At 68.9% G+C, this 15,607-nt stretch overlaps 2 protein-coding genes across 2 annotated transcripts in view; one reads left to right on the forward strand and one right to left on the reverse strand.

The window, feature by feature from the left end:
- Nucleotides 1-288: 288 nt before the first annotated feature.
- MAB21L4 (mab-21 like 4) lies at nt 289-7,655 on the reverse strand. Its single transcript, XM_072797004.1, has 5 exons — nt 6,496-7,655; nt 3,810-4,035; nt 2,644-2,797; nt 1,527-1,883; nt 289-785 (listed from the first exon to the last, which is right to left on the reverse strand). Exons 1-5 carry the CDS (start codon nt 6,977-6,979, stop codon nt 693-695), a joined length of 1,314 nt encoding a protein of 437 aa, XP_072653105.1. The 5' UTR covers nt 6,980-7,655; the 3' UTR covers nt 289-692.
- Nucleotides 7,656-11,311: 3,656 nt separating this feature from the next.
- The window catches only part of CROCC2 (ciliary rootlet coiled-coil, rootletin family member 2), a 58,433-nt gene continuing 54,137 nt past the window's right edge, over nt 11,312-15,607 (forward strand). Inside the window, exon 1 of the mRNA XM_072797019.1 lies at nt 11,312-12,195. Coding sequence (XP_072653120.1) covers nt 12,115-12,195 — 81 coding nt within the window. The 5' untranslated portion in view covers nt 11,312-12,114. The remainder of the gene's footprint in view (nt 12,196-15,607) is intronic.

Genomic DNA, 15,607 nt, shown 5'->3' on the forward strand with positions numbered 1-15,607 from the left:
CAGGGGGTGGTGTCAGAGGCGGGGAGACGCCACCTTACACAGGAAAAGGGGGCACCTCCACCGTGACAGGACGGACACTGGGTTGGCAGGCAGAGCTGCGGGTGTGGGCTTCAGTTTCCTCTACGAACTAGAAGGAGGTGACACCGGGAAAGAGGCTGGTCATTTACAGGGATTGGAGAAAGTTGGGGATTGTCTGTGTGCACACCAGCTTCTTGTACATCTAGGCTTCCCCGGGGGAAATCTTCTCCACGTAGATACACGGAAAGTGGAAGGCCCCGTCCCCCTGTGTATATCCAGTGCGCGAGTTTATTCGAGATCAGATAGACAGTATTCGTCACCACAGAGTGGCTCGTGACGCAGGTGGGGACAAGCGCTGGGGCTCCAGGTGTCATGCAGACGCTTGGTTTTGAGAGTCTGATGACATCACACAGAATGGGTCAACACGCATCTTGTGAAACCCAAGGCACCTCATCCCAGGCCCGGTGTTTGGGCAGCTGCTCCCAGAGGCCTGCTGCCCGGCACGCTCAGGCTCCCACGAGGCCATCCTGACAGTCTGCGGTGGCCCTGCGGACGTCCCTACCACCCACCGCCCCCCTCAGGAGAAGCCCACTCTCCCCCAAGTGTCCTGGGATCCTCTGTGGGGCAGGGCAGCCAGGCCGTGGGCGGTAAAGACTGAGTCGGGGGAAGCCAGCTCAGCACTCCTCGCTGTCCAGGGTCTTGGTCTTCTGGAAGATGCTCTGCATGGCGGAGATCCGTTCCTTATCCTGGATGTTGAAGACCTGGAACTGCAGATGGGGCAGGGGGCAGAGGGGTCACAGAGTCATGAGAGCCCCTCGCAGGGGCACGTGCTCCCCGGCCACCAGGACCTCCTGCCTCTGGGTCTGCCTGCAAGGCCTCCTCCAGATGTGGAGCCACCCAGGGCCTCTCCTCCAGGGGCTCTTCCTCGCACGTGGGTGTCCCCCGAGATGGGCCTGACCCCGCAGGTGCTTGTGGTGGGCTGAGCACCCATCACCCCCCTGCTCTCATCCCGCCAGCCCCCTGTGCTCTGGAGGGAGACGGTGCTGGCCCTTCGGGGTGAGGGTGCGGGTCGGCCTGAGGGAAAGGAGCAGGAGTGGGCTCTGTGGGAGCAGGGGAGGGAGGGCTTAGCAGAGTGGCCAGGCGACCCCCGAACATCAGGCCACAGGATGCCAAGTCCCAAGGACACAGCATGGGGCTCCTGGGTCCAGGCGTGAGCAGGAACTGCACCTGCGGGGACAGCCCGTGAGGCCAGCAGACTCCGTGAGGAACGGAGCACTTGTCAGGGGTGTGCTTGGGGGTGGTTCTGGCTCGGACGCGTGCCCTGCTTCCCGGGCACTAACGGGCAGGGGGCACCCACGGCCTGTCTGACCTCCAGAGGCCACACCTTCCCTGACGCTCTCTTGCTGTCCAGAGGACAGACCTGACCCTGGGGGTGTGGATGAGGGCTCTGTCCCCACCTGCATGCTGCCCCGGGCCTGCCTGGGACGCCCTCGGCCGGCCCTGCCCACCTTGTCCAGCAGGACGTCGAAGTAGGCGGTGGCCCAGTAGGCAGGGTTGCTGGCGGGCAGCTGCAGGAGCGCCTTGACCCCGTTGCCGATGCGCGGTGGGGGGCTGCGGCCCAGGTGGGTGACGTGGATACGCAGGGACGCCTCAGGTTGGCTGGCGAAGTGCTCCACCCGCTGGTACAGGGCGTTGAGGTCCAGGCCGGTGTCCCGCAGCAGGTTGCAGCCGGGGTAGAGGAAGTGCGGCAGGTTCCTGGTGGCCAGACAGCAGAGCAGCACCACCAGCAGCCGGTACACGGCGCCCTGCAGCTCCGCCCAGTCCTCGGGCGCGGGGAAGAGCACCGAGGCCCACAGCAGCACGGTCTGCAGCAGGTCGGGGGGTCAGGCGCCCGCTGGCGGCCCCGGCCTGGTCCAGTGCGGCCCAGCCCACCGCAGCCCGCCCCCGGCCCCCGGGCCCGGCCCACCAGCCCCCCACCCCCCAATTCACGCCCCCCGGATGCCCCAGGGTGAGTCTCAGCTCCTCCCGGCCTGCGGCCTCCATCCTGGCAGCTCCCCGACTCCCCAGGGCGCTGCCACTGAGTCCAGGCTCACAGGGGCCGCAGCCCCCAGCCCAGGACCCCTCTCGGGAGATTCCGAGGCTTCTCGCCTTCTCCGGCCTCTGCCTCACGCCCTGTCCCCTCCCACCGAACGTGCCCGCAGCCCGACCCCAAGAGCAGCCGCAGCGTGCAGACCCCGAGGGCCCCCCGGGAAGCTGGCAACCCTCAGGGCTGGGACGGAGGCCTGCAGGGGGCAGGGAGCGGCTCAGAGGGACTCTCCTGTGCCGGGTCAGGCCGCCCTGCCAGCCCCCGTCCCGTCACGGAGCAGCACTGCCCCCCCAGGCTCGCTCCGGGCAGAGACCCCGTCTGCCCGCCTTCGCTGCCTGGCGCCCCAACCCTGCTCCCTCACTCTTCTCGGCACCCGATGGTCACGAAGGCCGAGGAGGACACGGCTCCCGCCACGTCGCAGCAGCCCAGCGAGGGGCCCAGCTGCAGGACAGGCCGCTTCCTGTCCGGGGAGGACCCCCGGGGGTAAGCTTCGCGGCCACCAGGGACCCCCGCGCCCGCGCCCCCCGGACGATGCATACCTTCAGGTGGCCGTAGGTCAGGCCAGGGCTCTGGCCGCTGTCACGCCAGCTCTCGTGGTTGACCCGGTCCAGGATGGAGAGGCTGTCCAGGCGGTGGCCCCGGAAGGAGCCCAGCGCACCGAGCAGCCGGGTGAGCAGGTGGTCGGTGGAGACCCTGGGGGCCAGGACAGGCACCGCAGTGTCGGCCTCGGGGCCTCGGCCAGGGGCACAGGGCCCCCTGCAGCCGCGGCTTGTCCCCAGGAGGGAAAGCGCCGGCTTCTGCGGCCTCCCCGGATCAGAAGCCCGTGCACGCAGGGTGGTCCAGGCCGGCACCCGGTGCCCCACCTCCCCGCCCCGTCCCAGGAACCGCCCCGGCCGGGCAGTCGGATGTGAAGGGTGGGCTTTCATGGAGACGCCGGGCCCCAGAACACGGAAGGGTACGGGGAGCCTCCTGGCGCTCGGCTGACGTGTCCAGTCCGGGCCCCACTGGAGAGGTGCGGCCTTCACCGGGCAGCCCCGCAAGCCATGAGGGGCTTGGAAGCCGCCCCCAGCAGCAGGGCCGGCCCTCGGGGTCTGTGCACCCTGGCACTCCCCACATGCTTGCTGGACCGTGGCGGCCAGGGCCCAGGGGGCCCCACTCTTCGTGGAGGCTCAGGACCGACGCGCTGCACGCTGGCGTCCGGATGGACGGCCCTGCTTCCCTGCACGCGGGACGGCTCAGCCCACCCTCCCCTTCCTGCCCCCCTCCTACGTCCCACAGACACCACCTCGGGATGTCCTCTCGCCGACGTGAGAGAGGAAGGGCCTCACCGAGCTCGCGGACTGGGGGCAGCCGCGGGGCCCTGGGGGTGGCCGGGGCTCCGGGGCCGGTGGGCGAGGGGGACCTGCACCAGCCCCACGCTGGGGGATGCTCCGGATCGTCTGGTCACCCTCCCCGTGTGGGGCCCCTCCTGAGCGCTCTGGGCACCTGAGGGCCCCGGACCGGTCGCTGTCCTCTTGGAGACTTTCCCGCCCGAGACAAAGGTGTCGGCTGGGTCGCGGGGTTCCCGTCCAGGGCGGCCCCTGCGTTTCCCAGTTTCTCCGCGCCTCATCCCCGCAGGCCTCCTGCTCGGGCCCGGGGGCTCAGTGGTCAGCAGGCCCGTCCTGCAGGCTCCCCGGGACCCACGGGCGCAGGAGGCGCGTCCTACCTCCAGAGCTGGGCGCCGGCCGGCACCAGGGCCACCTCCTGGCCGACAATCCTTCTCAAGCTGCCCCCAGGAAACGCACGCATCAGCTGGGCCCCCTCCAGGGCGGGCACCCGGTGCTTTCTGCGAACCACGGGCACGACGTGGAAGCGGACCGTCCTCCAGCCGCTGGACACCAGCAGGGACAGGTGCAGCTCCTCCTCCCTCAGGCTGTCCGCGTTCAGGGAACCTGCAACAACGCGCCGGGCCCTGGAACCGCCGTCTCCACTGCCCCCCCACCTCTCGGGAGGCCGGTGTCGGGAGGGGCCCGCGTGGTGCCCGGCGCCCGGCAAGGCCTGGACCCCAAGGCTGACGGTGCGGGAGCCTGCCCTCCCGGGTTCCACGCCGCCCCGGGGCCCCCAGAACCTCAGCCCGGCCGGCACACCAGGGAAAGTGCTGCCCGCCCCCCTCGCTACTCAGACGCAGCCCCGAGCCCGCCCCCCGACCCCGAACCCCCACCCACCCAGCAGGGGACATCCCCAGGGTGATGGGGCTGGGGGCTGGGTGTACGGCTGCCCTGGTAAGACCCGGGCCTTCTACTTCAGTCGTCATTTCCCCCAAAACATATCAACACCACACAGAGAGGAAGAGGAGCTGTGGTGTGGGGGGCACTCCTATCCCCCCGGCCAGCCCTGGGTTCAGAGTGGTCTCCCCTTCCCTCCCCCAGCCCAGCCAGGTTGCGAGGCCCTGGCCCGGGAGCCGAGCCCCCTGGGGAGTCCCCAGTACGTGCCTTGGACAAAGGTCCCCAGGGACAGAGCAGAGGGAGCCGCCTTCCCCTTGTCCCACCCCACACACAGCCCTGGGGGTCCTGTAGGAAGGAGCCTGCACCTCCTGCACACCCCCTCTCTCCCCATGCAGGACCCTTCCCCCATGCAGGCCCATTCCCCACGCGGACCCTTTACTCCCCATGCAGGCCCCTCCCCCATGCAGACCCCTCCCCTATGCAGGCCCCTCCCCATGCAGGTCCCTTCCCCCCCATGCAGGCCCATCCCCCACGCAGACCCCTTACTCCCCATGCAGACCCTCCCCCAGTCTCCTATAGGGTAGTTCTTGAGCCTCTTCCTGGGACCCAGTCCAGACCAGGTCATGGCCCTGCCACCTGGGCCCCCCCGAGCCTCAGTTTCCCCATCAGTTGTAAAGGAAGGAAGGCGTCCAGGGATCCCTGGCTCCCCCCGCTTCAGGCTTGAGGCGTGTCCCCCCAGAGCTTCCGTCGGCGGCTTCGTGTCCTCAGCTACCATGGGGCACACATTTTGGCCACGGAGGCGACGGCTTGGGAGGCGGCCAGCCACACCCGCCCTGTCACGACCGCGCCCACCGCAGCCCCCAGCCCGGTCTCACCGGTTCCGTCCCTGGGTGGGAGCAGCCTGAACCTTGTCACCTGGAGCCGCTGTGCTTACCTTTTAAGGTTAAGTGTCAGGAAGTAATGCCTGGAATTTCCCTGCACACCCAACGCCCCGGGCCCCTGGGCGGGGGCCCAGCCGCCTCAGCCTGCGAAGCCCGGGAGGGCGGGGACCAGGGCAGGGCGCACCCCAGCGGGAGGGGCGCAGGCCGGCGGGGGACAGGGCCAGGTGGGAATGGCCACGTTAGTCACCCGAGAAGACAGAAGTGGCCCCAGTAATTGGAAGGTTCAGAAGATGGCCAGAGAAGATGCGGAAGGGGCCGGGGGCACTCGGCGCGCCCAATGACGGGCCCCAGCTGCCCTGCGAGGGCGGCCACCCGCCCCAGGCCACCGGGCAGGTCTGGGGACGGCCAGGGTTGGAAGTCGCCCCTCCCCTTGGTGTTGGAAGAGCACTCGGAGCAGCCGGGGCAGGTCGCCGTCCCTGAGATGGGCTGACCGGCCCCGTCGTCTGACATCACGGCGGACGTGGGGACCAGGTGAGCGCTCGGGGGCAGCCGCCGCCCCCCGCCTGTCCCCCCCAGGGGAAGCCGGACCCTCTGCTCCAGTCCCGGCGCCTTCAGGACAACCCGAGGCCTTTGCTCCGGCCCCAGGGGACACCCTCCCGTCCCGGGCTTTCAGTCCACGCGGCGCCAGGACCCCGGTCCGACCCTGGGGCTCACCACCCAGATCACACCAGCGAGGCCGGAGGGGAGACTGAGGCCCGCCTGCCCTGCACGGCCTGCTCAGGGCCCAGGTCACCAAGGGGCAACCAGACCATAAATCAAAACGGATCTGTGCACACATGTGCACGCGAACACAGCCCCTACACACGCTCATGCGTGCACACTTACACCTGCACACGCACAGGCGCACACGCACATGTGATCATGACCCCGTACACACACGCGTGCACATACCCAGGCTTCCCACCCGTGCCGTGTGGCACCCGTACGACCGTCGCCCTGGCCTGGAGCTGCTCGCAGAAGCACCCAGGACGGCAGGGACCCTCTGCCGGCGGGTCAGCGGCCTAACGAGTCCCGGCCGCTGCAGCGTGACCTCCGGGTCCTCATGCCAGAGCCAGAAGCGCAGGACCTGTCCTCTGAGCGGTGTTTGGGGCTGGAAGGGACCTCGGACCCCGACACGCAGGTGCTGAGAGACCGCAGTCTGTGCACACGTGCACCCACACGCCCCCACGTGTGCACACTTACGCCTGCACACGCACTCACGCGCTCGCGCTGCCCTCACACCTGTGCCCAGTCACTCGGCGGCTACCTGGCGCGATGAGGCTCTGGTGCCTGCAGTGCACGATGGCCGCCACCAGAAGGTCCTTGAGGACGCGCAGGACCTTGCTGGGCACGATGTGGCCGCAGCACTTGGCGCTCCCGTCCGAGGAGACGTTGAAGACGTCGTCGGCCGTCCACTGCTCAGGCCGGGGCCCTTCCCGGGACACCCCCAGGCGGCAGGACGCGGGGCCGTCCCTTGCCTCGGCGGCCCCCACCTCTTCCACCAGGAGGGCCTCGGCGTCCACGCACAGGGGCACCTCCATGTCCAGGGGGTCCTCGGAGGAGCGCAGGGCGAACTGGAAGGCCTCCAGGTCACGGGAGTAGTCCACGAGGAAGCGCGGGTCCAGGTCGTGCACGCGCTCCAGGACGGTGAGCAGCACGTCCTCGGCACGCTGGTAGTCCCGCGCCCGCGGCGCCCCCCTGGAGCGGATGGCCCGCAGGTAGTGGTGCCACAGGGGCACCTGCACCGCCATGGCTGGGCCCGGGGCAGGGCAGCCCGAGAGGGCCACACTGAGGCCGGCGGGCCGGGGGGACGCACCTGCCCTCCAGGTGGGGCCCAGCTCCGCGGAGCAGGATCCCCGAGCACAGCGCCACCGCCACCGCCACCGCCACCCGGTTAAATAGCCAGGCCCGGCCCTGGCCTCTCAGGTGGGGCCGAGTCAGTCGCCAGCAGCCAGGAATGTCACTGGGAGCCCGGGGCGGGGTGGGGCTCCTCCCTCCTGTCACCCCGACTCCGCCCCTCCCGGGGCCCGGCCACCTCCCCCGCGCCGTCCTGGGGTGGGGGCCTAGTGTCCGGTCCCCTCGCCGCAGCCACGGGGGCAGGGACCCACAGCGGCCCCACTGCTGCGATGACAGAGGCCAGGCCGGGTGGCGGCCCCCTGAGCCCCCGTGGGAGGAGCCCCTGGGCAGCTGCACTTGCCCGGCAGCCTCAACACCCACTCAGGCACCTGTGTCCGACTGAGAGCTGAGAGGGGGCGCCTCGGGGGGGCCCGGGTGTGAATCCTGCCCCCCTGGGGCCTCCCTTCCAACCCCCAAGGCTGCGGGGAGCCCGCACCCACCCCGGGCTGCAGCTGGAGGCCCGTTGCCGCCCCGGTTCGGGGGAAGTCTCCCCGGCCCCGCCTCGCTGGGTGAAGGCCTCGCCCCCCCAGCGCCCTGCTGGGAGCCCGCCCAGCCCAGCCTGTCTCCCGCTCAGCTCAGGCTCAGGCGGGCAGGTCCCGACCAGCCGGGGAGCCACCCCCGCCGACCCTTGGCCCCTGGACGCCGGGTGCCCCGCTGGAGGGTGTGCAAACAGCGAGCCTGGAAGTAGCCCCTAACAAGGGATCCTGGAGACGCTGCCTGCCGCCCGCCCTCTGCCCTGGGGAGCCCCCACCCCCACCCCCACCCACGCAGGGGCCTCGGGCGCCACGGGCAGAGCCTCCATCCAAGGCGTGCACTTCCTGGTGCTGGTGCTTGGAGGCCCCGGGCCTGGGCCTCCGTCTCCACACCTCCTGGGACGGGGAGCTCACCACCTCTCAGGGCAGCCACAGCACGGCCAACCAAGACACGCTCTCCGTCCTCAGAGCGGGCCCAGTGCTGTCCTGTGGCCTTGCCCAGAGCACGTCCGTCCCTGTCCTAGGGCAGCCACTCAGCTCAAGGACCGGACGCCCCGGCCTGCCTCCCCCCCACCCCCTTGCACAGGTCCTTCGGTCTCCAGGGACCCGACCGGTAGGCAGGGGCGTTGCTGCAGAGGAGCTGGTCCCACAGCCCTGCCCTGGCCCTGGCTCCCGGGGCCTGTGGGTCCCTCCGTCGTGCCCGGGAGGCCTCTCCCCCAGGGTCAGGGGCTCGTGCAGCCGAAGGGCCCAGAAGCTGCTCACGCTCAGGACACACAGAGCCGTCGGGCCTCAAGGGGCTCCCGAGACGCCTCCCGCTCCGGCGGTGATGACAGCGCCTTGGCCACCAGCTGGCGGGAGACCGGCCATCCCTCGTGCGCGGTGCCTTCCTGGGCAGCAACCCCCAGCGGCGGCCAGGGTGCCCGCAGCCCCACCGTCACGGGCGCAGCACGGCCGAACTCCCGTGTGTGGCCCCACGACGCGCAGTCAAGGTGGACGCGGTCTGACACGCGTGCCCGGTGGCCGAGGACGGGGCTGTGAGTGCGCCTTCGTTGCTCCTGCGGCGTGTTCCTGCCTGCCAGGCCCCGGGGGCGTCGGCCACACATGCCCCCCGGTGGCCCCGGGAAGGGTGAGGCCGCCGCAGGGAGGTGAGGCGCCACCCACTTCCCCGGCCCCAGAGCCCCCTCAGAAGGCCCCGCTCTGTTTCCCAGCTGCCTCCAGCGTCCGGTGCAGGGCTGCCGGCCCGCAGCCTCCTGGTCTGTGGAAGGGGCGAGGGCCTGAGGCAGAAGGCCCCCAGGAAGCGCAGGGAGGGGGGGCGGGTCAGGGGGTGCAGGGGGAGGGCGAGGAGGGTCAGGGTGCAGGTGGAGGGCAGGGCAGGTCAGAGGGTGCAGGGGTGCAGGGGGCGGGGCGGGTCAAGGGGTGGGTCAGGGGGTGGTGCAGGGGGGCGGGGTGGGAGTTCGCTGCCTTCCCTCGCAGAGACCGCTCTGGCATAAAGGCCGGCACCCCCCACCCCTGCCATCAAGCAGGGCGCACGTGGGGCTGCACCCGGAGGTGGCGGATGGAGGGCACTGAGGGCTGCGGGGCAGGAAGCCGGGGGCCCCTGTGGCTGGGGGCGGCAGAGGGGTGGCCGTCCGGGTGTCTGCGGGCGCTCAGGGTCGCCCCAGGAGAAGCAGGGGCGCGGCCGGCCAGCACGGTCTCCCGGACGTGGCCACCCCAGCCAGCGGCACGAGCAACGGGGCGGACGCGGGGCCGTGAAGCTTCCGGAGGCGAGAAGGGGGCCGGGGGCGGCCACCACCCCAGACGGAGTCCTGGGGGCTCCCCGGGGAAGGGGGCCCGAGAAGGAGGCCCCGGGCAGAGAGGCGGGGGCACCGACGCGCGGTTGGGAGCGACCCAGGTCTGTCCGTCCGGGGCCCGGGGGCCAGCGGGGGCCAGACCGACTTCCCCGCCGCCCGCTAGAGCCTGGGTCCGCCCGGCAGCTCAGGCGCAGACCGTCGGGGAGCCACGGAGCGCGGCGCCCCCAGGTGCTGTAGGCAGGCCTGAGTTTGGTCTGGTTTTGTGTTTTTTACGATGATGAATAAACATAAAATGTACCATCTTAACCATTTTCAAATGTCAAGCCCCGTGACAGGAGGGACCTTCACACCGGGCGCCTCCAGCTCTCCGCCCGCCTCTAGGACCCCGCCCCAAACTGAAACTCCGTCCTCCTCGTGGAAGAATAACTCCCCCTCCCCCCGCCTGCCGCCGCCAAAACCCCCTCCCCGTTCCCCTGACCCCACCCGGCACCCACTGCACCCACCGCACCCACCGCCACCCTCGTTCTGTCTCCATGATTTTTTTATTTTAGGATTTTATTTTTAAGAGGTCTCTGCACCCGATGCGGGGCCGGAGGTCACGGCCCCAGGATCCGGAGCCACGGACGCCCGCCGTCCCGTCTAAGGACCTCGTGGCCGTGGGTCAGTGCTGTGGCGACGCTCGCTCCACGGAGCCCAACGCCCGCGGGGGCCGGGCAGTCCCTGGTCCTGGCGGCCGTGTCCCGGTCCCCTCCCGAGTGGCACCTCCCTTGATCCGCCCTTCGTCCATGGACACTTGGCCGACGGCTGGCCGTGCGGGGGGGCAGCTCCCGGGGAGGAGTCCCCAGGCGCAGACTGGCTGGCAGCTGGCAGGGGAGTGGAGGGCGGGCCGGGAGGCCCCGGGGCTGGGCGGGGGCTGGGGGGGGGCAGCGCTCCCTGGAAGCCTCCCGCCTCCTCTGGGGTTGCCCTGCGAGTGACCCGTCCTCCCGGGGCGTGTCGGGGCCGCGTGTCCCGTCCCCGCAGGCCCTGCTGCACCCGCCCGCGGCCCGTGTGTCGGGGCGAGCACAAGAGATGCCGCCAAGGGCACGGGGTGGCCCTCGCACCGGGAAGCCGGGACGCCCAGGAGGGTCTGAATCCGGTGGGGCGGCTGCTGGTGGCCCTGGGCAGGGCGGACACGGTCCTCCTGAGCCCGGCCCTGCCCACCCCACGGGGGCGCTGCCTGCCTCCGTTCCGGAACATTCCGCGGGGCTGGGCCCAGGCCCAGGGCTGCCCTGTCAGAGGCTCTCCTTCTTGTCCAGTGACAGCCGGGGACCGGGAGCCACGAGCAGGGACCCCAGGCCAGGAGGCTTGGAATGGACGTCCAGAACCTATAAGGGCCTGGACAGGGTGCAGGGGCGGAGGCTGGCGGGAGGGCTGGGGGGCCCGGGCCGAGAGGAACGCTGGGGTGCGTGGGGGCGGGGCAGGCCAGGATGCCCGCGGGGACACGCGCCCCCATTACACGCTGCCCCACACCGCGGAGGTGGCTGTGCCCCGGAGCCCCCGAGCCCCCGAGCCCCCGAGCCCCCGGCCCACCTCGCGGCGGTGGGGGTGCCATAGACAGCCTTGGGTGCGGGAGGTGCCCCAGCCACAGCCCGGGGGAAGCCGGAGGCTACGGCCAGCCCCGCACGCCCATGGGGCTCCGTCCACCCGAGGGCCCGCCCGTCCCCGCACGGCCACTCGGGTGGCTGTCGCCCCGGGGGCAGTGGGCAGAGGCCTTGCAGATGGCAGCACTGCGCCGTGTTCCTCAGGACGGGTCCCTCTGGCCCTGCCCGGGCGGGCAGCCTCCGAGGAGCGCGCACTCTGGGGGTCACGGGGGTCGCCCCCGCTCAAGACGGTCTCTGCTGGGAGGGGTGCAGCCGGGCAGGGGGCGGGGGGCCGCTGGCTCAGGAGGCCCTGGGAGACCCCGGGGACCGGGTGCAGGTCTGTGCCCGTCCCTCCCCTTGCCTCGCCCCCCGGGACTGGGTCCCGCCCCCCCAATTAGACACAAATGCCCCCCAGAGCAGGTGGTCCCGGGGTGGGGGTGGGGGCTCCAGAGGGAAGCCAAGCCCGGAGGGCGAGTCCACAAGCAGGGCTAGGACGACGGGGCTTCCCTCCGTCCCTGGGCGGTGCTTTCTCCTACCCGGGGGCCTCGTCCGGCCCTCTGGGGACACCACCCCACCAATGACCCCTAAGTTCTTTGCCAGGTGTTGGGGAAAACGCCACAGTGTACGATCCTCCCTCGGGAGTCCACCCCCGAGCACAGTTGGTCCAGGGAGAAGCCCCTGGAAGGCCGGGCGGGTGCGGCCCAAGGCTGGGGGAGGCCAGCCCCCTGCCCCGCGCGGTGGCTCCGGTGCACAGCGCCACCAGGGCGCCTCCAGGTCTCCAGGAAACGGCTTCCAGACAACAGCACTCTGCGGTCCCCACGGCAACAGGGCGGCACTCCTGTTTCCAGGGAAACTCAATCCCTGCGTCGTGGTTGCCACGGCAACGCCTCCGCCCTTAGCTGGCCACTCAGGTCGCCAACCCAGAGGGGGCAGCTGGGCGCCCTGACGGAGGAGCCAGGTGCCGCAGGTGTGCAGCTGCTGCCCTGAAGCAGGTCCGGCCCGGCCAGGGCTCCAGGAGGAGACTCACCGGGCGGCCCAGCCCCGGCCCCCCGAGCCCTGTGCCCCCCAGCCCCGGCCCCCCACCCCGGCCCCCGAGCATCCGACCCAGATGAGCTCCGCCTCCAGCGAGCCCGGCGATGGGGAGGCCGCTGCGCCGCAGTCCCCACCCGGGCTGGACGCCGTGATCCAGGTCAGTGGGGCGCCCGCCCTCCAGCACCCTCCTGGGCGTAGGCTCCGAGGGCACCTTGGGAGGGTGCCCAGAGGGGCCACACCTCCCCGGCTCCAAGGGGCACGTGGCGCTCACATGGTCAGCGTGGGCACGCGCACACTCATACACACGCAAGCGCAGCCTCGGCTCCGGAGAGAGGCCCGGGAGGGACTGGACCCAGCACCCGGCCTCCCCGTCCGCGGCGTGGCTCAGGCCGGCCGCCCCTCCTCTGGGCCTCGGCTCCCGGCCCGCACACCGTGGGGCGGCAGGGGGTGCGCACAGGGACCCTGCCCCGCTGGGACCCCGCTCCGGGATCTCACTCACGCTTCCCTTGTGGCAGAGGTGGGGGCCGCCCCGCTGGGTGGGTGCGGTCACCCCAGGATCTGCTCCGTGACTTCCGCCTTCTCCGTGCGCGGCCCTCCGAGCAGCCACCGCAGCGCAGCAGCAGCGGGGACGGGCACCCACCCCCCGCCCCTCCTGGCCTCAGGCCCTGGCTCCCCGAGCGGGCGCTCTGCTTGGCCCCGCCAGCCCCCCACAGCGCCCACCGCTCCAGGCCGCCCCACCCGACGGCCCCCGGGATCCCAGTGAACCCTGCCGCCCCGGCTGACTCAGTGGTTAACAAACCCGCGTCCTAGACCTCAGACTTGGCTGCCGGGTTGACGCGGCCCCAGGTAAACAGCCCAGGTCGCCAGAGGACAGTAACGGCCCACAGCTGGTGCAGTGCGATGCAGTAACACCGGGTCGCCTTCCACGTGCTCGGGCGCACGCACACGGATGTCCACGCGGGATAGAACGCGGTGGGACGGGACCCCTGAACCGGGTGATGCGACAGGACAAAACAAGGCCCCGGGCGGGTGACCGAGTCCGGCTCCCACGGGGCGTCCATCCCCACGCTCCCGCCTCGAGAGCTGGCCGCAGCCGTCGACTCCCGTCAGCCGCACGGGGCCCCATCACCCGCTCTGGATTCCAGAAGAGAGGCTGCCCCCCCCCAGCCACGTCGCTATGGTTACCGGCGGTTCCTGGGGCCCTTGTCTGGCAGTGGGCACAGGTGCTTGGCAGACGCGGCCGCCCCCTGCCCCCACTGCCTGCGGGGAACTGTCCCCTGAAAGCCACAGGGAGCCCGGCCGAGGGCCCTCTGCCCATCCAGCCGACACCTGTTATTTGCGTGTGGCGATGGGGATCGGGGTGCCACCCCCCGGGGCGCAGCAGGCCGGCGCCGAGACGCCCAGATAGGCCTGTCCAGACGGGGAGGCAGGGCCCGAGGGCTGGAGGCGCCGCAGACCGAGGGCCCGGCAGGGTGTGGCTGGAGGTCGTGGCCTGCGTGTGACCCGGCCTGCACACACTCCCCACGCCTGGGGGGGCCCCCGGCAGCGCCTGCACCGCACCCTAGGGCGCCTGGCCCCGGCCGTCCGCTCCGATCCGGGATCTCGGAGGGTGGGGCACCCCGAGCCGACAGCGGCAGACGCGCCCCCGCGGGACTGCCCTGGCTCAGGGGCCAGTCGGCAGGGAGCCGATCCGGGTCTCGGCTCCTTAAGATAAGAGCTACCGGACGTGCCAGGATGTTTCGGGGGTAGGTTTCGATTAATGATTTCCCAGGAATTTGTCCGCAATATCTAAATTTTCAAATTTCCGTGCAAAAGTTGTTCCTGATATCCTCTTGCTGCCGTTCGGCTGAGGATCCGAAGCAGGGTGGCCGCCGGCCCTGGGGTTGGGGAGCGGGACACCCGGGGCGTCGGTGTGCCACTCGGGGGCATCCGGGCACATGGAGAGGTGCGGGTCAACCCGAAGCCGTGCCCCTGTTTCTTTGATTTCGGCCCTTGTTGATCCTCTTTACGGTGTTTTTATCTTCTGTTTCCTTAACGTATATATTTATTATTCCTTTGCTTCTCAGTTCTTTGGGGTTGTTGCTCATCTAATCTTTCAAGATGTGTGCTTAGCTCATTCATTTACAGATTTTCTTTACAAAAAAAAATTTTTTTTTTTTTATTTTAACGGGACACCTGGGTGTCTCCGTCGGTTGAGTGTCCGACTCCTGGTTTCAGCTCAGGATGTGATCTTGCCGTCGTGGGATCAGGTCGGGCTCGGTGCAGAGTCTGCCTCAGATTCTCTCTCCATCTTCCCGTCTCTCCCTCGGCACACCCGCGTGCACGCTTACCCCGCCCCCACCGTCTCTCAAATACAAAAATTTTGAGATAATAATTTTCATTAGTGTCCAGTTCAAACTGTGTCCAAATTTCCCTTGTGATTTTATCCATGGGCTATCCAGAGGTATAAATAGCCTAATTTCCAAACATACAGAGATTTGTAAATCGTTTTTCTTTTCTTTTTTTTTTTTAAGATTTTTATTTTATTGATTTATTCATGAGAGACACAGAGAGAGGCGGAGACACAGGCAGAGGGAGAAGCAGGCTCCTTGCAGGGACTTGATCCCGGGTCTCCAGGATCACGCCCTGGGCTGCAGGCGGCGCTAAACCGCTGAGCCCCCCGGGCTGCCCTGTAAATCGTTTTTCTACGCCTCGTTTGCCAATATTGGGCTCAGAGGTTTTGTTTGGAATGTCTTAGAGCAGAAAAGCCCATTAGCACCCACAGGGAGGCAGGGAGGTGAGTGGGCATGTGGCCTGGCCTCGGGGGGCGGGGAGCTCCACGCTGGAAATAGACATTTGGAGTGTGGGCGTGTGGGTAACCGGGTGAGTGTGCACAGAAAGAGGAGATGGAACACGCCCACACTTCGAGATGGGAGACGCAAGAGGGAACCAGCCAAGGAGACCAAGACGGGTGGCCAGTGAGGTGAGAACAGCTGAGGCAGGTGGCATCAGGACGCGAGTGTTTCAGGAGGAGATGGTGACCCAAATGCTGCCAACACATCCAGGAAGAGGGAGACCCTGGACCACTGGGCTTGGCAACATGGAGGTCGTGGGTGACCTTGACTCCAAGGATACCTCAAGGCGCAGGAAGGAGCAACGCCTTTTTTTTTTTAAAGAGGGATATAAATTTAAACAGTTTGGTCCACTAAGAATGGTCCAAAAGAGAGAAAAATCACTGATACGTAAGGAAGAGGGAAGGCTTGCTGGAGGAATGTGTGAGGCACGTGACAGAGGATGAGGTGGGTTGGGTTGGGTTGGGTTGGGTTGGATCAGATGGGAAGGATGGAATGGGATGGGATGGGATGGATGGGATGGGATGGATGGGATGTCTTGATGTGGCACGGCACGGGGTATGATACAATGGGACGAGTGGACAGATGGAAGACAGTGAAGGTTGGCGAACTTTTTCTGGAAAGGGCCAATAATTAATATTCCGGGCTCTGCAAACCGTGAAGTCTCTGTAGCAACCACTCCACTCTGTTGCTGCAGCACGAAGGCAGCCATGGACAATACGGAAACAAATGGGTATA

This window comes from Canis lupus, chromosome 24 (assembly GCF_048164855.1).
Source record: "Canis lupus baileyi chromosome 24, mCanLup2.hap1, whole genome shotgun sequence".
Lineage (NCBI taxonomy): Eukaryota > Metazoa > Chordata > Mammalia > Carnivora > Canidae > Canis > Canis lupus.

Bases quoted from the DNA above. Each gene is read 5' to 3' on its own strand.
- MAB21L4 (XM_072797004.1), bottom strand. From the start codon at position 6,979: ATGGCGGTGCAGGTGCCCCTGTGGCACCACTACCTGCGGGCCATCCGC. The intron at 2,798-3,809 runs GTAGGACGCGCC...CCTGGCCCCCAG, and splicing joins GCCGGCGCCCAGCTCTGGAG to GGTCTCCACCGACCACCTGC. The intron at 1,884-2,643 runs GTATGCATCGTC...GACCTGCTGCAG, and splicing joins TGACCTACGGCCACCTGAAG to ACCGTGCTGCTGTGGGCCTC.